The 25,121-nt window shown below is 39.7% G+C and overlaps 1 protein-coding gene across 1 annotated transcript; it reads right to left on the reverse strand.

The window, feature by feature from the left end:
• Positions 1-14,924: 14,924 nt before the first annotated feature.
• Positions 14,925-19,290, reverse strand: LOC147849789 (uncharacterized). Its single transcript, XM_087337225.1, has 8 exons — positions 19,131-19,290; positions 17,532-17,642; positions 17,023-17,165; positions 16,383-16,461; positions 16,136-16,262; positions 15,975-16,015; positions 15,714-15,794; positions 14,925-15,628 (listed from the first exon to the last, which is right to left on the reverse strand). The coding sequence occupies exons 1-8, from the start codon at positions 19,204-19,206 to the stop codon at positions 15,306-15,308; spliced, it is 981 nt and encodes a 326-aa protein (XP_087193351.1). The 5' UTR covers positions 19,207-19,290; the 3' UTR covers positions 14,925-15,305.
• Between the last annotated feature and the right edge of the window lie 5,831 nt (positions 19,291-25,121).

The following is a 25,121-nucleotide window of genomic DNA, read 5'->3' on the forward strand; positions in this document are numbered from 1 at the left end:
TACTCGGGGATTTACAACAAGTAGGAACCGATAAAGCTCATCAATATGAGGAGTTATCACAATGGGTTCATCAACTCGAGTCTACTATATTAACATTACGAGAACAAGCAATGGGGGTTCAAAACTCCCCAAGGGAACCAAAGATTAGCCTCCCTGCCAAGTTTGATGGTACCCGATCTTTGTTTCGAGGTTTCCTGAATCAAGTCCGTTTGGTGATTCAGTTACATCCCAATCTGTACCCAATTGATGTTGCTCATGTGGGATTAATAGGAACCTTGCTAAGCGGTACCGCATTAGCATGGTTTGCACCACTTCTAGAGAAGAAATCACCATTGTTGGAGGATTTTGAGGCATTCGTTAAAGAGTTTCAAGCTAGTTTTGGAGACACCGATAGCACTAGAACGGCAATAAACAAGATTCGAAGACTCCGACAAGGAGATCGTCCCGCTTCAGCCTACGCAGCAGATTTCCGTCTCTTGGCATGTGACATCCCTTGGGATGAGGCAGCCTTAATGGATCAATTCCGTCAGGGTTTGCGTAACGATGTCAAAGATCTTCTTCTTACTTTCCACGAAGATCCAAAGTCTCTTACAGAGGCCATTTGTCGAGCTATGCATGTCGTCCATGTACATCAATAGTATCAGGAACTCTCCTCCGTCAAACATCTTCACGAATACGCATTAGTCGGCCAGCGTCTTGTGGTATCCTTGATCGGTCATGAAGAAGTCGAACATCCGGTACCATTCTTGGGGGGCTTGCTTCGGTCCGTACAGGCTCTTCTTCAACCGTCACACTAGGTTCTCCTTCCCTTTCTTGAGGAATCCTTCTGGATGTTGCATGTAGATCTCTTCCTCGAGATCACCATGTAGAAACGTTCTCTTGACATCTAGTTGCTCAACCTCGAGGTCCATGCTTGCCGCTATGCTCAGCATTTTCCGAATGGATGTCATCTTGACTACTAGGGCAAAGATCTCGTCGAAATCCACTCCTTTCTTCTGTTGAAAACCCTTCACCACGATCCGGGCTTTGTATCTCGGTGGATTTCTGGCGTCTCCTGGTTTCAGCTTGTATACCCACTTGTTCTAGAATGCTCTCTTTCCTTTCGGTAGCTCCATTAATTTATATGTGTGGTTCTCATGCAAGGAACCCATCTCATCTTGCATGGCACTTAACCACTTGCGGTTGTGGGTGTCTTTCTTAGCTTCTTCGAAGCTTTCCGGCTCCCTAACATTCTCGTTCTATCAGCTTACGAACTTCATCATGGGTCCAAAATCATGTCGTGTGTATGTATGTTCTTCCTTTGTTTTGAGTTGTATGTGGTCGATCACGTCCATTTCTTTAGGTGGATGAGTTTTCGAAATTTCGTAGGTGCCCTTTCAAAAAAAAAAGTTTAAATTTGTACCCTTATATTTATGAAATTTGCTTGTTATGCCCTTAGATTATTAAAATTTTGACAATACCATCACATTTTTCAAAATTCTTCAGATGCCCTTATCTTCATTTTGCCCTCTTTTTTCTGTTTTCTATCTACTTTTCTTCTCTTTCTCTCCTGGTTCTGTTTCTTCTTATGCTCTCTCATTCTTGTCGTTCCTTCTTAGTCGTTTGCCTCAGCTTTTAACTTCCTCTTCCTCCTCTTTCTACTTCTTCTATTCCATTTTCCTCATCTCAATTATTCCTTCACCTTCTCTGTCGCTCTAAGTCGGTTCTCTGTCCGTCTACTTCTGCATATCTGTTTAGCTGTCGTCCATGCGGCCGGCATAATCAACGGCCATGTCCGGATGGTGGTCGTTTTTCTCTTTCTCAATCGGAGGTTCTCTGTATGGTCGTTATCCAGCCTCTATTCGTTATCATTGAGAAGGTCTAGTTCAGGGCCTTCTTTAGCATTCGAATCTGGATTTGGTCTCATCCAATGATCTCATCCACATACAGAATGAGTATTTGGAAGTCTCCTCCATCGAAGTTCTTCACAAATACGTAGTGATCAGCTTGCGTCTTGTGGTACCTTTGGTCGGTCATGAAGGAGTCGAACTTCCGGTACCATTGCCAGGGAGCTTGCTTCAATCCGTATAAGTATTGTAGGTTTTAGGGTTAGGGTTAAGGACGATGATGATGATGAATGATAACTATGATGATTGGTAATGAAGATAGACATGGTGATGGAGAGTATGATGGTGAGAGAGATCATATAGAGAAGCATTGCAGGGTGGGGGGTGGTGCCTAAAATGGCTCCACCCCCCTCTCAACGGGTTCAACATTAAAGGGGAGAGAGAGACGGAGAGAGAGATTACAAGAGAGAGAGAGAGATTAAGAGAGAAATGTTCATTCATGTTTCATTCATTCCCTATAAGGGGTTAAATAGTACAAGAGAGGGTAGATACATAGGGGTGTAAGCCCCCTCGAGCATTCATACTGGACACTCACTCACACCTCCTCGTATCCATCCACATGCACGCACGTGTGCATGTGTTCACATACGTTGTCGTGATGTGGCATGTCTAGTGCGAGAAAAACTCAAAAATTGAGGATCCACACACATTTCACGAATACTTGTAAAAATGAAAATAAATAAACCTAGGTCACAATGGCATTGAGTGCATGTAGAGGGTTGCAAGTAGGATTTGAACCTTGCACCTCTAAGGTAAGAGGCAATTACCTTACCACTAAAGCTACTACTAAGTGCTTTAGATGTTCTATATTTCTTTCTCATATTCAGTATTCCGTAGGAAACAAATGAACAAAACCGTGTACACAAAACCACGGTTTTAAGCCCATGGTTTCCTGCATGTCACAAAGCAAAACTATGTGCACAAAAACCATGGCTCCAAGCCCATGGTTTTGTGCATGGAAAAACCTATAAAACCCCTAGTACGGCTTGTGTAAGGGGGGGCTCAATATGATATGACCATCATCATCACCATCAATAATATAAGCTTCTATTTCTTCTTCTTCGCATCTATCTTGTAATTATTTATCTACTTCTGAAAGTGTACAATCTTCAATCTTCTCAAGTGTAATAGGTCTTCTTCCAATCTTACATTCACATCGTCCTCTTCTCAATACCTTGACGGACATCCTCCTTGGTCCAAGACCCCGGTGGTCCCGCTCAAGCGAAGCACGCTCGCACGCGCATCTTCGCGACAATGTATAGACTCACAACTACATTTATGCCCCCTACACATACACAACATCATGATAACATTCGACCCTCACTCATCACACTTGACTCTCCGTACATCTCGTATGGAGTAACAATAAGCTCTTCTTCAGCCGGCACACCAGGTGCTCCTTCCCTTTCTTCTCAAATCATTCCGGTTGCTACATGTAGATTTCTTCCTCAAGTTCACCATGAAGGAACATCGTCTTGACATCCAGCTGCTCGACCTCGAGGTCCATGCTTGCTGCTATGCTCAATACCGTTCGGATTGATGTCATCTTTACAACCGGGGCGAAGATCTCATCGAAATCCACACCTTTCTTCTGCTGAAACCCCTTCACCACGATCTGGGCTTTGTACCTTGGTGGATTTCTGGCATCTCCTGGTTTCAGCTTGTACACCCACTTGTTCCGGAGTGCCCTCTTTCCTTTCAACAACTCCATCAGCTCATATGTATGGTTCTCATGCAGGGAATCCATTTCATCCTACATGGCACTCAACCACTTGCGGATGTGGGTGTCTTTCTTTGCTTCTTCGAAGCTTTCCGGCTCCCCTTCATCGGTTAACAGCACATGCTCTGCATCTGGAAATCTCTGGGGGGGCTTTTCTCTCTCTTAGAGGATATCTCCATTCTGGATTTCTAACCAACGATTCCTCCGTTTCCTCCGAATCCGAATCCGATTCGAGGTCTTGTCCAGTTCCGGTGTCTTCTACTTCTTCGTCTTCAGTCGGTTCAGTTTCTTGTCCAAATCCGGTCGGTTCATCGAGTATCATCCGGTTACTAACTAACTTTCGGTTTTCAACCGAGTAATTCCTTGTGTCATCAAACCGGTTTTCATTGGTTGATCCGGAGTCCATCTTCTTCTTCTCCGACTCCTAGTCGGCAATGGTCTTGTATTCTATGAAGACTATGTCCTAACTCTAGAACACCTTCTTGTCAACTAGATCCCACACTCGGTAACCGAACTCATCGTCGTCGTATCCAAGGAATATGCATGACCAGGACTTCGGATCCAACTTTGCTCTCTTGTCCTTTGCGACATGCACATATACAAGACACCCGAACATCTTCAGATGCCAGTAAGACGCATCTTTACCGGTCCATACTCTTTGTGGTGTGTCTCCTTCCAAGGGTGTTGAGGGTGATCTGTTAATCATGTACGTCGACGTCATCAGCACCTCAGCCCAAAACGTCTTGGATAACTTTGCATGTGCTAGCATGCTTCGGACTCTCTCCATTATGGTTCGGTTCATCCTTTCAGCCAGGTCGTTCAATTTTGGCATCTTCGGCGCAGTCAATTCAAGTCGGATTCCCTTCGACCGGTAGTACTCCTCGAACTACCCCAGGTATTCACCTCCGTTATCTGCTCAACCTGCCTTTAGCTTTCGGCCGGTTTCCCTTTCCACTCTCGCATGGAGCTCCTTGAAGACGGACAACACCTGATCCTTCATCTTCAACGGTGAGACCCACAACTTCCAGCTATGATCTTCTATGAACGTCACGAAGTATTGCGATCCAGCATATGACTCTGTGTCTACTTGACACACATCGGTATGCACCAGCGCCAGTGGTGCATTCCGTCTCATCAGTGGTCTTGACCAAAAGGAGGTTCGATTTTGTTTGCCGTCCAAGCAATCAGTGCACTTCTCACGATGCACGGCTTTAACCTCCGGAATGAGGTTATCTTCAGCAAGTCTTCTCATCCCCTTCTGGCTCATATGACACAGTCTCTTGTGCCACAGCTCACCGGCATTGTCGGATGCTACGTTCACTACTTCCCGGCATATCCGGGCGTGCATCAGGTACAGCGTGTTGATCTTCCAAGCTCGCGCCACAATTAGGCTTCTCTTGCTAAACGTCATGACTCCATTCTAGATGCTACCCGTGTAGCCTTCATCATCTAGCTGACCGTCTTATATTAGGTTTAACCGAACCTCCGGAACGTGTCGGACATCTTTTAGCAACAACTAGCATCCGGCTGATGTTGTCAACAACATATCTCCTATGCCGATGATTCGGCAGGTCCCTTCATTCCCCACCCGGACACAACCGTGATCTCCGGTTGTGTAGGATGAGAAGTATCTCTGGTCCGGTGTCAGGTGGAACGACACTCCAGAATTGTTGGTCAGTGGCGGCCAAGTATGGAAGGAGGAAGAGGCGAGCTAGTTCCTAGAGATATAATTAAATAAATAAGAATTATGTTAGGAACAGACGGATCCGGAAGAGGTATGCCAATTCGGATCCAGACTTATTCATAGCTAATTGCAGGTTAGGCACCATTTTGTAGCACAGATCGGATGCTTATAAAAGGATCCGGATATAATTGTATGAACGACATAACATTAATATAAGAGCATGTTGTTATTGTCTATCTGATCTTTATTCCGTCCTGTGTTTAATGTATTGATCTTATGCATGTAACACTGTGTGTTGTGAATCGGATCTCAACCAGACGTTAACCGGTTGAAGCCTATCGTGGTCGCCAAAACTGTGTTACTTGTTAACTCTTAGGGCCGGACAATGGCCTAACACAGGGTGTCTACGGAAGACACTTCACCAAAGGGTGTTATGGCAACAGGATTAGACTCAACGATTAATCCGACTTAATTAAGTTACTTAGCATGATCGTCTTCATAATCACACGCGTAAGATATAACAATTAAGGCAGAACGGCAATTAACACAGAGAGATAACAACACTAAGCTTTATTAATTAACCGTTGTTCATTACATTGTATCCGGGCCTTTAAATAGGTTTCCGGTCTGTATTACAAAACGGTGCCATCCGCACCTGTTCGGGATCGGTCCGAATCCGGAACGGCATACCGATTCCGGTCCGTCCGTCCTCACTCATAGCTTAATTACAACCACATTCCTACTACTTAAATAACTCCCCGTTTCACACTCTGGACTCCTTTGCCGGCCGGTAACATTACTCCTTGGCCGGACTAGCCACTAACACAGGGTGAGCGTAGATGGTCGGAGGCGTCACGAAGGACAGCGGCGATCAACATAAGTGATGGAGAGCAATCTCCAGGGCAGCCATCGAATGCAGTCGGAGCCACAGGAAGGCAACCGGATGTAGCCAGAATGGATCAACCGGGAGAGACCGTATCGGAACAGCCAGCAGAAGTTGAACAGGAGCAACGGGAAGCAGAAAGAGAGAAGCTGAGAGCAGATGAAGCCAGAGAAGATGCAACTGCCAGAGCAGGGAAGTAGCAGCTATAGCAGCCAGAGCAAGAGCGGCAAAGCGAGGAACCCCTCGAACCTCTTGATCAGAGCATTCTAGACATACTTGATGAAGAATAGTGGAGCTAACCCATGGGTTCGACGTACAATGTATTGTCCCATGGGCATGCCATGTGTTGGCCAGTGGCGGCCAAGTATGGAAGGAGGAAGAGACGAGTTAGTTCCTAGAGATATAATTAAATAACTAAGAATTATGTTAAGAACAAACAGATCTAGAAGAGGTATGCCGATTCGGATCTAGACCGATTCATAGCCTGTTGCCGGTTAGGCACCGTTTTGTAGCACAGACCGGATGCTTATAAAAGGATCCGGATATCATTGTATGAACGACATAACATAAATATAAGAGCTTGTTATTATTGTCTATCTTATCTTTATTTCGTCCTGTGTTTAATGTATTGATCTTATGCGTGTGTTGTGAATCGGATCTCAACCAGACGTTAACCGGTGGAAGCCTATTGGAGTCGGAAATCCTTACCGCAACCACCCCTTTGGTGAAGTGATCTGGAAGGACACCCTATGTTAGTGGCTAGTCTGGCCCATGAGTAACAGGAATTAACAACCCACGTTGTCTCGTCACCGACAAGGTTTAACTCATTCTCCTTGGTGATGAGCAGCAATTCTTCTTCACTTGTCGCGATTGCCAACGTTCCCTTCCGATCCGAGCCTTTTTGGTCCAAATTCTTCTTCAAATCGGCATTGTCGGTTCCTTTCTCTTTCCGGAAATGCCGAAAGTTCTTCTTGAAGTGCCATGGCTTCCCACAATAGAAGCAAGTAGGCCTCCCCCTTTACTTCGACCTTGTCCCCGACTTTTCCGGTTCCGGTTTCTCCCTCGTTGTATGTCGGATTCAGAAATCAGAGATTTTGAGTCGGAGATCACTTCCTTGTCTTTCCAACGCGCCTCTTCATCTAGCAAGCTCGACTTCACTCTTGCTAGGGATAATTGCTTTCCTTCTAGCCCGACGTTGCCCAAAGTGACAACTAGCGTCTCCCAGCTACCCGGGAGGGAACTAAGCAATAACAACGCAAGTACCTCATCGGCCAGAGGTACTTCCAACGAGGTGGCTTGATTTATGAGCCTCTGGAAGGCATTCATGTGCTCCGCCATACTTGAGCCGTCTTGATATCTGAGTCTCACCAGCTTCCGGAAAACCGAGACACGATTCACGGCATTCTTGTTTTGGAACATGATGCCTACCTTCTCCCAGAATTCATGAGCCTTGCTTTCTTCATTGAAGTTGTTGTACAAGCTCATGTCGATGAAGCAACCGATGTATGCCGTGTCTTCATGTGCATCACCTCCCATGTCGTGGCATCGATCTTGTCCAGTTTCTTGTCCCCGAATTGTACCGGCAGCCAGAGATCTTTGACCATGAGCATGTCCCTCATCTTCGACTTCCATACTAGGTAGTTGGAGCCAGTGAGCTTGAACATGCTTCTAAATGACTCTTCCATTTTCTTGTTCGCTCTGATACCAATTTGTGAGGAATAGCATTCGGCCACAACCGAGACTCAAACACTTTACGAAAGAACAAAAAACAAAAATGGAAGTTCATACACTTACACTGAAGAGACGACACAGGATGTTTACGTGGAAAACCCTAACATGGAAAAAACCACGGGAGCCCACAAGCTCCAACTATCACTATATGAGGAAGGAGGTACAACAAGAGACTCAAAGGCAACGACCTCGAGCTCTATGTCTTCGCCAACCGACGGTTACAACAGAAACTAATTATGTATCTCATTCTCTTTCTCTTTCTCACGTTTGTTGTACAACGATGATACAACAACTCACTATAAAGTGATTGCCCTAAGTCATATTTATACTTATATGACTTTTGGGCTATTTACAAATATAGCCTCAATAGTTTGCACCGGATCCATCCGGATTCACTCAATCCGGTTTCCGGGTCTCATCTGGAGGGACCGAATTCCCAACACACTCTGATACCACTTTGATTAGAATTCGACTGGCCACAACCAGTTATCACGTGTGTATTGTGGCGTGCAAAGATCAAGACGACAGTACATAGACAAATAGAAGACAAAAAATGAAAATACAGAGACAAGTATTTTTAACGTGGATAATACAACTTTAAGGCGCACATAAACATATTTGCTAATATGTCCCTTTCCGGATCCAGTCTCTCTTTTTCCTCGGATCCAACTAATCTAGCTCGCTTTCCTTCATTCAAAGCTAGTTCCTCAAACTCCAATCCGGCTCGTGCTCTCCTTCCCATCCAGAGGGACTTGTTTCCTAACAAATCCCACTTCTTTGTTGTCTTATATTATTATAGTAAGATTGAGTGAGTGTGTTTCCTTAAAGACAAAGTTCAAGGAGAAGTTGAGGCTCCACAAAGGTTGGTTTATAAAGAAATATGGGCTTGTAAAGGAGTTGAACATAAAGATAAAATGACAACAAATTGATTGAGGATGATATTTTCTTTCAACTAAGTTTTAAAATTTTGTACCCTCAAAAGAAGTTGTGAGATGACTCCACATTTTCTTCAACAAAACAAAGTGGTGAAACATCAAAATCAAACTAATTGTTGAGATGACTTAGTGTGTTGTCAAATGAAAGAGCTTGGATGCAAATATATTTAAGTAAGAAGGCATCGGCCACATATATGAAAGCATGCAAACTATCTAAGTTTTGAACAATACGTAAGAAGAGTTTGAGAACCATGGAGAAGCAAGCAAAACCGAAATGTGTGATGGATCAAGTTGCTAACTTTGTACTCATAGTGGATATCCTTGAAGGCAATAACGAGCCCACTTTGTGAAAAAGGCAATGATGGGATCCAAGGTAGAAAATATTTCACATAACTAAACCTCAAACTTAGTTGGATTGACTAAACAAGAAGTTTGTCGACACGAAGGGGGTATCAAGAAGACTAAAAGCAATGTTGATGGGTATATGGATAAATACACATACTAGTAGAAAAAGGGACCATTGTTGGTATTAGAAAGTATTATAAGCATAACCTTAATCACATTTCTCTAATCTTATGGTTAGGTGTAGGTTAATTCATAGGGAGCAAAGGGTAAGGATTGAGTTATTCTCAAGCCTACAATGGGAGAGATAACTTTAGCGTCTTTCTACACTTGGCCATTTATAATAAAGCAATCGATTGTGAAATGGACAAAGGCTAGAGTTTTAGTCTATATAAGAGGGGTAGATACCTTCATAAAAGTGATCATCTTTATTACTTGGATAAAAACTCTAATAATGTGGTAAAGCTCTAGCTTCATACACATGTGATTCATTCTTCTTCAAACACAAGGTACAATCCATGTCCAAACTTGGTTGTATCAAACACTAATTGGGACTCGGATCTGTCTAACGTCCTTTCTACCTTATTTTCTCCTTAATTTTGCTTAACATTAATTGAGATTCTCACATTTGGTATCAAAACATGAATAATGGTTTCTTGTGTTTGCTTCCTTTTTAATGTATTTCTTAATCCTAAAGAAACTAATGTGTTTTCTCAATCTAGGAGCATGCAACTAAAGAGCTTTGATATTCCCTGTTTCTCTTTTGTTTTGTTTTATTTTCAAGGATGTAAAGATTTTTTCTTTCTTTTCCCTTAACTACATATGGTGTTGGCCCTATGTGTAAATGTTACATTAAGTGTGGATAATTGTATATGTTGGTGTGTGTTAATGTGACGTTTTTGTCTCCTATTGAACATGGGTGATGTGCCATTACCAACAACATGATACCCCGTTTAGGGTCCTTCGCCATGGCAACCACCTTGCCCCTTCGCCCGTCTCATCGCGGACATTTTATTGTTTGTCATATTCATTTTATATTTTAGGCTGTTGTAAAGATTGTCAATCCCACAAGGCAACCCGCTTTGCAAGGCAACAACAAACAGTGCACTCGGTGCCGTTATTGGGCATGCAACGCATGCTAGAAAGAATTTTCTATTCTAAAACTTAATGTTTTTCATCCAATAATATTCAATAGTTTAAATTTAAATGGAGGGATGGTTCTATTTGAAGATGCTACCTAAGAGCAAGAATATTCTCTTAAAATTAACTTCCCTAATTTTTCATTGCAAGAGTGCAATTTTTTGGAGAGGGAAGTATATTATGAGTATAATCGTAACTATAGTTCTCTAACTCAATCCTATGGTAGGAGATAACTTTAAAGTTTTTCATCACTTGACCACTTATAATAAAGCAAACAAGTGTGAAAGAAGGGCCTAGGGTTTGAGCACTTCATGGAAGGGATCATCTTTATTATTTGGATAAAGACTCTCACAATGTGGTAAAGCTCTTGCTTCAAACATGTGTGCCTCCTTCTTCGGATCCAAGGTACAATCTATGTCCAAACTCGGTGGTATGGGGCATCAACAAGGGACTTAGATCCATCCCTCACTTCTAGTAGAGGGTGGCATGTGGTTTAATGCCCTTTCGCTTGCCTCCTTCAAATCCAAGGTATAATCCATGTCTGAACTTTATGGTATGGTGCATCGGCATAGCACTCAAATCCATCTCTCACCTTCACTAGAGAGTGGTCATGCGGTTTAATGCCCTTTTTTTCTTATTTTCTCCTTAATTTTGGTTAACGTTAATTTATATTCTTAGAGCAAGCCCATCCACGTGACATTTAGTGTGGTAGATGGGCTCGTCGTTAAGAGTAAGAATAACCTACTGTATTAAAACAACGTGAAGCGAGTTCTAGAGTTAGGACTCCACTCGACAATTAGGTTGTACTGGTGTTTGCTCTTTTAGAAGGACCGAGGTAGAACTCCCACTTGTATTGAATCATGTGTTGTATTCACAATTCAATGCTTTCCTATAACATATAAGTCACTATCTTCTCTATTGTTTTGTCTTTGTTGGTTATTTGTCTACGCAACCTCTTTTTTCCACATGATAATTACCATGTTGCACTAGAGGAACACATGACAAGAAACGGTGTTAATTATACCTCTCTCATTTGATTTCTTATAAATACAAAATTTTCCCCAACCAAAGAAACATTTTATGCAACACATGCAAGACAATTTTCATACATTTCTTTTTACTCCACATACTTGATGCAAATGTTCACCAATGCTTTTCATGTTTTAGTTGTTTCTATGGAGAAGCTTGTCAATGCCCTTAAACTGTTAGGAGTTAGGACCATATGTGTTTTCGATCACTAAACAAGAGTGCTAGCAAAAACTTTAAAGTAGGATGTACTTGGGTTTGCATATGCAAATGAAGATTCATAATTTATAACAAGTGAAGAATGTGGGTGTTATAGATACAAAATGTAAAAGGTGCGTGGAAGATGTTTAGTGCCCCTAGGACAATTGCAACATTCCACAAACTCGCCCAATTTGTTTGAATAGAGTCTTTTTATATCTTATTCATCCGTAGATTGACATTATGCATTGTCTTCTTCTAATCATGTCATTGCATAGTGATGTTCTACAAGGATATATAGCTCCAATAGCACCCTAAATGTACATCATGAACCCTTGTTCATTGGTCAAGTGTATCTACTATTACATTAGACCATTGTCCCACCTTTAGACCATTACATATGCATCTTAATAGTAGTTAATGGACTCTCTTCTATTCACTATTTTCTTTTTATTAAGGCTACACCTAGCATTAACCTATGTACCCTACTTATGCGCCACTACGGAATGTAGGGGCCAAATGCGGGATGCATGTTTGAGCTAAAATCGCTTGGGCTCTCTTACTATGTTATAAGCTAACACTAATTTAAAAGTTTGGTTGCCCAACAAATGTAAGGATCATCACTCCAAGTGTAAATTCAAAAGATGTCTCAACATCAATAGACACAATGCCAATTGTTTGGCCTTCAAAGTACCACTTTTTCTCTTAGTAACACAATGTTAATGATGATATTGAGTGCCTGAAAGACCACACATGTAGATGCTATGGAGCATTATACCATCTTGGAGAAATACAAACACACACACACAACTACATGTGTAGTAGTTGATTTCACATACAACTCAAATTTGCTTTTTACAAGTTCAACTTCTTCACACATCTAGAACATGAATAGGCTTAAAAGAAGGTTGTTTGTAAGTACGCTTGCGATATTCCATTCCTTCAAGAAAATCTTTTCAGAAATGATTTTTACCTATATCAATGTGAAACAATTTTGTGAAAACCCCACACAAGCGCGATATTGTACAATTGCGAACATCCACCACAATTATTCGCATTTTCACTTATGCATATTTGGATAGATCATAGAATGTATGTTATTTATAGCATCCTTCTATTCTTTTGTTTTTTTGGGTGAATCATATTGCTTGTGCAATTGTGCAAGGTTGCCCATTTAGCTACCATAAAAGCTATTTCAAACTTATGTGCGCCATTATGCTATTCACATGCTCTCAAACATTGTAAATGAAGTTCTTTGGAGACAAATAATCTTGAGTTAGGTGTGGGAAGGGAACACTTGATGGGGTGCACTACGCCAATGAAAGAGTTATTCGAGGATTTTCATTGCAAGTATATTATTTGCTCGAGCCCTAAGACACTTGAAACCCACATAACATAAATCATGCCCAAGAGCAAGCAATCTCTCTGTTTGCAAAATATCGGGATGGCACATGTGGTGGAGCTCACTCATGCCTAAAAGAGAGTTTTAGAGCATGGGAAGGGGGCACTTGATGGGGCCCACTATTTGACAAGACAAGAGTTTTTCTGGAAATGTTTAGACATGATAGTAAGTCATTTTCTCTTTGTCTTTGGAACACTGTTTTTAGGTCCCATAGGCTATATAGGCCATGTCACTAGCCTCCCGAGGACGATAATATATCATGATAGTAATCTCTCACATTATCTCTCATTCTCTTTGGTCTGATGGCTCATATTTGACCTCTTACAAGACAAGACAATAACATATTTAACCCTTGGGTTTTGAAATGTGATTTTGTAAAGCCATATACTAATAGGCTATAGCAAATTGTTGGTGTGAATTATCTCAAGCTATAAATGTGAAGATTTTTTTCATAATGAGCCGTCCAAATCCATTGTTTGAGAATGAGCCCATAACCTTAATTAACATTGCATAAGAGGAGCTTTATCGATACACAATCAAACTCTTACAATTCACAGATTTATGTTGCACCTTGCGAGAATGGGATGACTGTAGTCAATGTGATCTGTTTTAGGAACCCTTGGGTTGTAGAACTAAACATGTGATGGACCATTGTAACAATGCTCGAAAACCCACAACCTTAACAATGTTGTATTGAACAATGCTAACCCAAAGGCCTTCTTGTTTATATGTACATTTACATATAAAGAGTTTAACAACATAAGATCGTGATTCCATAAGCAATAATTTCTTTCACGTGCAAAACAAATTCTCTTGCATTGTGCTTGAATATGTAATGTCAAGTTTTGAATGTCATTTTGTTGTTATCATTGAGCTAGCAGGGCCTATCTGAACCCTTTTGAGTTTTGTCGATGCCATATTGATAACTCAAACAGCTCTCAACTTCATTCTCCCATGGAGCCATTGCATTTCTTGATAGTGTCTTTGAGGCAAGGAGTATGTATGTGACTGGCATTTTAGGGTTACTAAAATATCTACACTACTCTATGCATAAGCCCCCTCCCAAATCATTTTCAAAATTCTAGCTGAATTGCTGAAATGAAATGGTCCTATCTTTTCAAATGTTCTGTTCCCATTTTTTTGCAGATCCATCACCCACACTTGCAAAATCACCACAGACTGAGTTCAGATTTTCACATGATTCCCAAATCATGTGCTAATGATCATGCATCCCAATGGATGTACTTATATTCATTCAGAAATATACACACACTTGCTTTAGCATATGGAAAGATGTGGAAGCTATACAGTTTTTGCATGATGGCCTAACAACGGAACACATACATTTTTTGTATGATAAAGACTAACAATGCAATAAGGTAGCACATGTCAGGCATCACATGCTGTACTAAAGACAGTTGCAGGTCTTCATAAAATGATCCATTTGAGCTAATTTTGTGGTATGTATATATATCAATAGCCATCGGAAATTCTCGAGTCCCTGGAATGTCTTAGGTCGTCAATCTCACAGAAGTCGCAACTTTTTTCTAGCAAAAGTCTCCTCCATATGTGACGTCTGCGGAGTAGCAATTCTCCCGAAGATGATTATGGTTGGAAGGCAATATTCAAACTCCAATTCATCCAAATAGCCAACCACTCATTCGATGAGGCCTTTTCTCATTCCTCAGAAGAAGTAGCAAATCAATCATATTAGGCCATAACTTAATGGCCTCAATCTAACAAGCCCAATCTCCATCATGCCAGGAAACATTCTGTTTAAAACAAAATAACTGCTCGTGATACAAAGCAACTTACTGGATATCTCAACTAATAGTTTGTAGTCGCAATAGCTTCCAAACTTACTTTGTTAGAACACAAACGCACCCGTTTTAAGTCATTTTATTAACCACCTCATTCATCAGCTTCCACCCATGAATCTGATTATAAACAACACCATTCATTGAATCTTGGTACGAATTTGCCAGCAAAAAAAAATCCTTGATTTCTCGTCATTCCTAAGCTTTTTACAAAAGGAAACATAAAAAAGAAAATTTGCTTTTTGGGGAACATCTACTCAGGAAGCAAGGGATGCTTCAAAGGTGAAAAAAAAGCATGTAAAAAACAAGTTCTCGCCACTTCCAAGAAAGAAAGAAAAACTTGAGAGATATACTCACTCTTAAGGGTATAATGCCCATGTGATTCTTGCAAGAGAAATAAGAATTCAGTTTGAAGGGCAAGATGACAATGGCAATAAAGCTTTATGTTGTTAATGTCATAAGCTATGGCATGGAGATATAACAGTTGATTTCCATTAAAGTATAAGAATCTGAGAACCCTTAATATTTCATTATGAGCTTCTCATAAAGTTATGACCTTTTCTTGTTTTGTTTCGCCTCTAGTTTTCATTATAGTGATGGTACCTTTGCCCTCTGTATAGATCCTTGTTAGAGCAAGCACCGATTTTCCTGACAAAGGAGAAGGCAAAGTGCTTTTGTACTCTCTAGAAGTAGTTCTTGATGTCAATGGTTCCCTGTTTATTCGCTTATTAATATCATGTCGAGTAAGATCTCCTTGTATTGCACTCGGTTTTAGCAATGCAAATGGATAAGCTAACACTGGATTGTAACTTTCTTTTAGAACATGCCTTTGCCCAAGTTCAGAGGGTTCTACAATCAGCTTCCCTGTAATTAAATTAGAACAGTTTATTGGGCAAGCAAATTAGAGTGTAATGGGTATCTATCGAAGTGAGAGAACGCATGTACGAACCAGAAGTGTTTGATGATTTGTGTGTCAACATTGTTAAAGAAACAGCCCCACCTGTTTCTGGCTTTTTCTTCAAAATATCACCTACACCCCACAATAGAGAAAACATGTAAGATGTTTGGAATTCAGCAATTCTCATGTGTTTTGTTGGTGAATTTTTTATGGCAGTTTTCTTTCTTTGTTTCTACAAGCACAAAAATAAAGATTGTAACAATCAGTAGTTCATGGAAGTCTTCTACTATTGAAACTCGATGAAATAAATACCTTTTACTCTTGTCAGTAAGGACTTGGAAGCTGAAAGTTTCCTGGACCATCACAAGTGAATCAATTCTAAGTTCCCATGGCTTCTATCTTTGTAAGGAACTAGTGATGTAGGTTCAGATAATTGAGAAAACATACAATTGGAATGTAAACTTTCAACTCACAAAGGATGGCGAATATGATCATGGAACAGTTCTTGAACATCACTCGTCTCACTCTCACTAAAGCATCCTTCCATCTTACTCCCTGTAGAATGATCTACTGTATCTTCAATGGAACTAAGTGACTCCTCTGGATATATGAACATGTTCATAACATACAAATAAATTAGCAAAAGAATGCACTGCAACATATATACAGCAAACAGCAAGAAAGAGAAGGTTGAAAGCTATGTCAAAGTTTGAGCCTCACCAGTAGACATGAGCCATGTAGAAGACACACCAATGGCTTGGAAATTGTTACATTCCTCAATTAAGGAGTTGGTGCGATCCTGATGAATTCACATCAATTTTCTTTGCTATACTTAGAGAATAATAGAAAGAATTCCTAGAATATCCACATAAGCCATAAAATTACTTAAAAGATTCATCAGATGTTTACCCATGTAAGGTCTCAAGACACAAACCAACTTATAAAATCCAACAAAAGATATCATACATGAATTCCTGATAAGGTCAATAATGAGATAAATTTTCATGTTAAACTAAAGTCTCAAGGCGCAATCCAACATAATTATCCGACAAACGAAATCACTCAAAAGCTTCTTTCTGATATGATCTGCAATAACTAGTAATATCTAGAACATAAAAAGTCATCAGATATTTACAATGCCTTATCCCTACAGAAAACTCACAAAGAAAATGAAATGTAGGTTCTTCATACAGTAGGTAACGATATATATTTTCCAACTAATCTAAATTAATTACTGAAAGATTCGATACATTTATAATTTGGCCGGCCTCAAGAAACCATTCAGAAAGAAAATATACATCCTGATAAAGAGGAAAATGGGACACCTTACAAAAACGCATCAAAAAACAGTAATGCTTACCTCATGATGTTCAATCAGAAGGGAGCTCATATCAATGATATCATCTCTATTAGACTGCATAATACGTCTCCTCTTCAAAGGAGATGGGTTGCAGTCAGGCATGATCTCCCAGGATGAAGAAGAAGGGGTCTGTTGAGCAGAATCTAGAAAATACAAACAATTAATAAAACACTGTTAAGTATAAGATATCGAACCGTACAAGTGGAAGATATCAACCACTGTACTCAACAGTTAATCTTTGGAATATGATAATCGATCGAACAGTATAAGGAAGAATCATCAATCCATACAATATAATCTATATAATTATGATAATTGATCAAACGGTACCCACAGATTAGAATGTACAAAATACAAAAATTACTCAAACAGTGAAACTAAGAATAACATCAAAACCTTAGAGAAACATGTATGGAGACCCGTGGATTTAATATCACAAAGCTTATTCCAACATTGTAGCTTCTAGATGAATGTCAGTAGTTAAACAAATTGTTTCTCGACAGCGTTACCTGATTTTATAGATTCTTTGAGATGCAAAGAAGAGGAAGGAGTCAGAAACAAGTTTCGAACCACAGCTTCACTTTGAGAAAAATCGTCATCCCACACAGAATTTGACATGGCTGCAAAATTATAGCATTTAGCAACAATCCTTCCATTAGTTCAGAATAAAACTGTACGCCCATGACTTTATCTTTCCTTAATTCATCAAAACCAGATGCTTAAATCCCTACAGCTCTATCTCAACAGTATATATTCAATGTTTCTCTGGTGAAGCCTTGCAAGGGAAGAGGCATACATCGACAAATCCTTACATGAACAGATCAAGATTTACCTCAAGCAGAAAATATTTCACATCCCTGAATCTTCTAGCTAGTGTTAGGGCAACAACATAGAATGAGATAGAGAGAATAAGAGAACAAATATGATGGCCAGGAGACAGCAGAAATCCTGAGATAATAAGACTAATACACAGATATTGATGGCTACATTCAACACAGCATTATATCATAATACAAAAAACAGAACTATGGGTCTCAGGTTTTCTTTTTCCTTAGAAAGATTGATGCTCAGCTCTCAGAAAAAAGACTTTCAAGCAAGAACTCGGTGATGAGTCCTGACATAACCATCTGAGACGGCAAAAGCTTTCGTTATACCTGATCAAATTTCCAAAACCAATCGTTTTCAAGAACACCGTTTGCACGATTAAGTTTCGGAATCAAGCTATATCAAGCAAGAACACAGTGATTGAATCTTTTACAGCAAGATCTCAGAGATGGAAAGACTGTTCATACGCATCAGTGTTTAAATCTTCACATGGCCATCTTAGAGATGGAAAGATTGCTCACGTTTTACCAGATAAAAAGGCTTCAGAATTAGTCTTACCACAACAATGTTACAAATCATTACATGCTCATGTCATAGATGGAAAGATTGTTCATTATTTCTCAAATGGAGAAGCTTCAGAAGGAAGCTACACACTGTTGGAATCAATCTTTACGTTGAGATCAGACACAAGGAAAGGATTGGTCACATTATATCAGACGAAAAAAGCTTCTTAAGCAACCCACAGTGTGATGAATCCTCAGATCAAGAGAAGGAAGAAATCGCTCTCAAGAAAGCTTCAGGACGATAAATTGCTCTCAAGAAAATCACACAGTATGTGACTCCTTACACGACAGCATTATTGAAATCTGAAGAAGGTCAGCAGCAGTCTTTGATACGCATTTCACCTGATGAAGCTTCCGAATGAAGCACAGAGAAAAGATATATAAACAATCTAAAAAAAAAAGGAATGATTTGATTTTGTTTTTTGTTTTTTGTTTTTTCTGTTGTTGTTTGCATCATGAAAGCTCCACCATTAACTTAAACGAAGAAAAGCCATCAAACAATTGGAATGGCTTCTTGTCTGCTTCTTGTTCTTTTCTTTGTATGATTGTTCCTGATTGAGCTAAAGAATGAAGCTTCATCAAACCTAAATCAAGAAAACCTGTCCTAAAATTGGAAGCTTTTTTTTGTTCCTCTTTGCCCGCACCTCAAACAAGAAGAGCATCTACAAAAGGAAAGATTTTCGTCCTCTTTTTTGTTTGCGTCGTTTGTTTTGGCATTACCTGATGGAGCTTCAGAGTCGAGTCTAAGAACTTCATCTAGCCATGTCCAAGAATCCTTCAGCGCCTCGTCTTCCATGGAAACAAGACCCTGTATGCGATATCTGATCTGATCTGATCTAGACTAAGCTGTCATAAGAAGTCATGGAAACAAAGATGGTGACATTGAATGAAATCTTTCAGTCTTTAAAAGAAGCGGCCAGCGAGCAGAGGTAAAGAAAGGATTAGGCAGATCTGAGATGCTAGAAGGAAGGAAGAGAATTAGAGAAAGAATGGTGTGCGAGGAGAAGAAGAAGAAGAAGAAGAAGAAGAAGAAGAAGAAAGCGTCTGGGCGATGGTATTATCAGGAGAAGAATGAGAGTGTGGAGGAGGAGATGGAAGGAAGGATGGAAGGATGGAAGAAGATGAAGGGAAGAAACAGAAGAAGAAACAGTGGGGGGGGAGTAAAGGCTGTATGGAGAAGACGAATGGAAGGAACTGTTTGGGCAATGCTGTGAAGAAGAAGAAGAAGAAGAAGAAGAAGAAGAAGAAGAATGACTGTTATGGGCGTGGGATGAGAAGAATGAATGAACGAATGAACGAATGAACGAATGAATGGAATGAAAGAAATCAATGGAATGAATGAATGAATGAATGAATGAATGAAGAAGGAACAGGAGAATGACGAATGAATGGATGAAGAATGAAGAAGGAACAGAGGAAATGCAGACAGAAAAGCAGAGAAGATGAAGAAGAAGAAGAAGAAGAAGAAGAAGAAGGAATTGGATTACACAGAACCCAATGAATGGATTAATAAATAAATAAATTACTGGTGCCTCTTTATTAATTAACTACACACAGAGACAGAGAGACAGAGAAAGACTCTGAAGAGACTGAAGAAGAAGAAGAAGAAGAAGAAGAAGAGGCTGCTGCCATTGCCATTATGATGATGATGTCTTCTCTGTATGTATGTATGTATTTGTAATTTGTATGTATTTGTATATATGTATTTGTATGTATTTGTATGTATGTATTTGTATGTATGTATGTATGTATGTATGTATGTATTTGTATGTATATTGTGTGTGTGTGTGTATGTAAATGTATATATGTTATGTATGTATATGTATGCAATTTTTGTATGTATGTACATGTATGTGTGTGTGTGTGGGAGGGCCACTACAAGCATGTATGTATGTATGTATGTATGTATGTATGTATGTATGTATGTATTTGTATGTATATTGTGTGTGTGTGTGTGTAAATGTATGTATGTTATGTATGTATATGTATGCAATTTTTGTATGTATGTACATGTGTGTGTGTGTGTGTGGGAGGGCCACTAGCAGCACTAGATATGGCTTTCTTTAGGGTTATTGGCCATTGCATATGATATACCACAATAATTGTGGTCGGATAATTACGTCACACCTATGATCTATGGAACATGCAGTTTTAACACCCGACTCCGTATATACTTCGAGTTACTTCCATTAGTGTCCATGCAGTTTTTAGTGAAGAAGCAAGGAGGTGCAACTATTATGGGATAGAGGATAGATTGAGTAGTAGTATTACTCTATACTACACCTAGAAAAGGCCTGTTGCTCTCTCTTTTTTCATCAAGTGAGAGCCTCGCCAGTTTAATTGGTACGTAATATTTGGTTGGTCATGGTTCATACTTGAAAGGGACAATGGTGATTGTATTATTAGAGATTCTGAAGGTAAAGTTGCTCGGCATCATCAGTTTCTCTTACTCCGTGGAAAGCTACTCCACTTATGTGCTCAACGGATGGCAATATTTTTTGTCACTTTCAACCACCAATATGCTTGTTCCCTCCGCCAATCACTTAAGGATCGTGCTTACGTTAATGCATGGATATCGTTTGTTTAAACCATAAATAAAAATGGCATCACAATTGAACATGACATTGCCGATTGCCTCAAATCTACCATGCCATTGACAGACAGTTGCTTTTCAACCCACCTACCACAAACAGAAGCTACTGATATGCCCAACCATAGATTGCCAATATATTGCCGCAAATGTTGGATGTGAGCCCCAAGAGAATCATAACAACTTTCGCGGAGTCTTTACATAGCTTCGCACTCAATCAATCACACAACCTAAGTTATATAACGTGTTTAACCTAGTGATATGCCGCACAAATAAGCTGAGGTGGGAGCACGTGGAAAGACCCCACAAATACTTGTGTGAATGAAGAAGGCATGTATAGGGACCTAGCAACTCCTAGATACAACTCCAACCCCTTAGGAGTCAATCGTGAATGTACGCCTACCTCTAGTGTTTTGATCCCTAATCACATAAAAAACGCGTACTTATAGGTAGGCTTGTAATGGGTGGATCCTATGGAGGTGTTGGTTGATGCTACTCCTGCAATACATCAATGATGTGCGGGTCCTTAGCCATCTAACCTAAGCTTAACTTCTTCCATAGTGACAAAGTCATATGTCTTTCGAGTTTGAGGCCTTCGTAGCCATGCAACCTTTTCCATAGGCAAATTGACCAACCCCTTTAAGCTTGCTCAATTAAAAAAAACTAAGGTTTACAAAGTTGGACACATTTGGCACATTAAATTATGCAATAGGTGATTGAGGTGTACTATCAATTTTTGTGAATGTCTCCACAATTTTGTATTTCTTTTGTTCAATGGGCATGCAAGTATGATAAAACAAAGTGATTGGCATGCATTATGGATTCATAGTCAAAATATCGAGGCTCGAGTCCGAAACAAGCCCTTCAAAATACATCCTCCATGAAGTGGCCGTTTTTTTATAATCATGGAAGCCATACTTCCTCATCAAATAACAATGAATATGCAAATTTTGTTGCTAATTGAGCCCGAAAAGGATGCATGTGTTGGAAATGCGAGATCCCGAAATGTTGTCCCAACAATGCGTGGGATGAAAAGAAACAAAAGATTGCCACATAACACGATTATTATTGTCCTGCAAGTGTAGCTTCTTGAAATTTGTGAGACAAGGGGCATGCCTAGAGCGAGAGTTGAGAGATGAAATTAGCGCTAAAATAAAAGCAATAAACACTGGTTACTAAGTTTGTGCTGATGCCAAATGCACATGGAAAGTAACAAATGCGCGATAGTTTATACAAATTGAATGACACACAAAATGAGATGGGCAGTGTATGATTTGGCATTCCTATTTCCATAACATGACAACCTCAAGTGCATTGAACACCACTCAATGCCATGCGTTTCTTCTTAAATGCACCCCTTTATAATAAAAAAGAAAGATTAAATCAACTATGTTTACAATGTAATTCCCTAAGTGTTATGTTGGAAGTCGAACAAACTTCGATTACTTCATTACTTGGGTATGTTTGTTTTCATACTTATAACCCCTAGATCCTTGTCACATAATAGTCGTAATCACAATTTGGAGTTACTTGACCATCAACAATATCTAATTCTCTAAGTGTTACGTTGGAAGTCGAACGAACTTCAATTACTTCGTTACTTGGGTATGTTTGTTTTCATACTTATAAGCTATAACCCCTAGATCCTTATCACATAATAGTCGTAATCACAATTTGGAGTTACTTGACCCTCAACAATATCATGTGTATATGCTTGTATGGATAAGGTTGAGGTCTCCCTAGTTTAATGTAGATCTGTCAACACATAAGAGAACAAATATTATATTTCTAAACCCTACACCCATATTGACTACATGAAGCTAGAAAGCACAAACCATGCATGTGGCCATGCAATAGTTATGATTTGTATACATCCCTATTCATTTGCATGTTGACTACCGATATTTTTAAGTTTATCCACTATTACCCAAATACATTCATGACATGCATGGCTTGTATGTGCAATTAAATCCATTAAAATGCTTTTCAATTGCCATATGAAATTTCCAAAGGCTATAGTAACCTACCTAGCTTGAGTATCCAACTTCAAATCAAACATTTGAGTAGATACTCATAAACATCCATTTTATACAAATATGACCTACCAAATTGTCGATGCATGTGGACGTACATTAATTCGTACGCCCCAAACGTGTCGAGGTTGAGTTATCTTGACACCCACAAAGGACATGGTGTTGAGTGTTTGGGATTTGGGCACAAACTATTGCTTTATGAAGTTAACCCATTTTCAATGTCACAATGCTTCCACAATATATGTTCCTATAAGGACATGTGTACAATGTATAGTAAAGGAAGAATGAAGTGTGTGCACATTATTATTGCTATGTGTAATGAAAATACTTATGCCCTTTTCTCTTGTACAATATGCCACATTGTATTCTATAATGTATCATTATTGCAATGCTTGTGTAATATGTCAATAAGATTGCTTGTAATATGAGTAAATAAAACATCATGAACTTAAGGCATATGACTTAGAGTGCACTGGCAACAACATTATATTGGCTCTTCAAATAAGGTATATGATTAAATTGAAGAAGTGTTTCAACCCATGTAGATATAAGACATTTCAAGTCCATTGTTTGACAAAACACTTAATTTCTTCATGGTGAAACAAAACAGAATATCATAGTAAAATAACGTTTAATGGCATATAACTCACAATCTTATATTGAATATAAATCATTAAGAGATTCTTTATGATGGCAAATAACTCATGCCTTACATAAAATATTTTGCTAGGTTGCATTCATATTTTTCACTTCGAAGGCAATAAATCTCCCATCTTAGATTAAAACAACCCCTATAGCATTTGCCCCTAACATGAATAACCAATTGGGGTACAAAATAGGCAAAAAAGAGGAGTAATGGATATAACACCCTTAAGATTCTCAAAACAACCTTGTTGTGAATCGCCCTTGTTCTTCAATCTGTTAGTTATAGGCGTCATAGGAGCAATAATGAGAAGGCATGGCTACGTAAGGTCAGTTGGGACCCTTTGCAATGGATGTGGCGCGATCCTTATGCGGGTCAAGGAAGCAAAGCCATCCCTTTCTTCCAATTCGCGACTAGATTGGATCGCCACATTCTAACTGCTCAAACCACTCGAGCCCGCTGCAATGGTTTGGCACACATATCATGTTCCTCACACAATTATCACCCAGTTTTGGCAGAAAATCTGGAATCAACATCACATGAGGCGAATTACGACGTTCCAATGGCTATTAATACATAAGGCACTACTAGTTGGAGCGTGGCAGCGTGGGAACCTTAGCTCTCCTAATTATGTAGCGTCCCCAAATGCAATAGAATCAATCTGACACGCTCTATAGGAATGCCCAAAAACCCATCGAATATGGCGGGGGGTTGGCCGCCTATTGCAATTATGCCAAGTGCAAGGCACAATCAAGTGGGGAAATATATGTTGGTTATCATGGTAGGCCCTAGTTGACAAGTACGAGCATCAGGCGGAGGGGGTGACTTTGGTGATAAAAGCACAATATTTTTTTTTTCCACCATCGACAATATCCACTCAACTCCTATTACTTCCAAATCTCAAGTTGTGTTGGAATTGGTCAGCTCAATAACTCTTTTGACTCTATCGAAACAACGGTGTAGATGGGTCTTGTCCAACCAAACAACATATCCAATAATGTTAATGCAAGAGATATGGAGTGAAGTTGTAGCCACTCTAAATAGCCAATACAATGGTCGTCCTCTCCCTTTCTTGAGTCAGTGGTCATCCACATAAGATGGAACTATCGCGTCCATACAGGGATTTGTATATAACATTCTCATCTTATGGAAGTATATGAAGAGATGCGGAAGAATATGTTTGAGGACCTTCGAGAGATGTAGAGCAAACAACACATATGTAAAACAAAAAGACAGTCAAAAGGTAAACACAATTTTGAGCTTCAATGGAAGTTCTTATTCTCTTAGTCTGCAACTCTTACACTCCGAGAGTGTTTCTTTACAATGTTAGGCTTGAGCTTATATACTCAAGCCCTAGATAGAGGATGTGTTCACAATATGGATACAAAGTGGAAGGAGTCGGCTCATGTCAGATTTTGACTCTTGGCCTTGGGTCGATCGTCTAC

This window comes from Azolla caroliniana, unplaced genomic scaffold (assembly GCF_043228905.1).
Source record: "Azolla caroliniana isolate FFs.n. ecotype wild unplaced genomic scaffold, voAzoCaro1.0.p SCAF_22, whole genome shotgun sequence".
NCBI classification, from domain to species: Eukaryota; Viridiplantae; Streptophyta; class Polypodiopsida; order Salviniales; family Salviniaceae; genus Azolla; species Azolla caroliniana.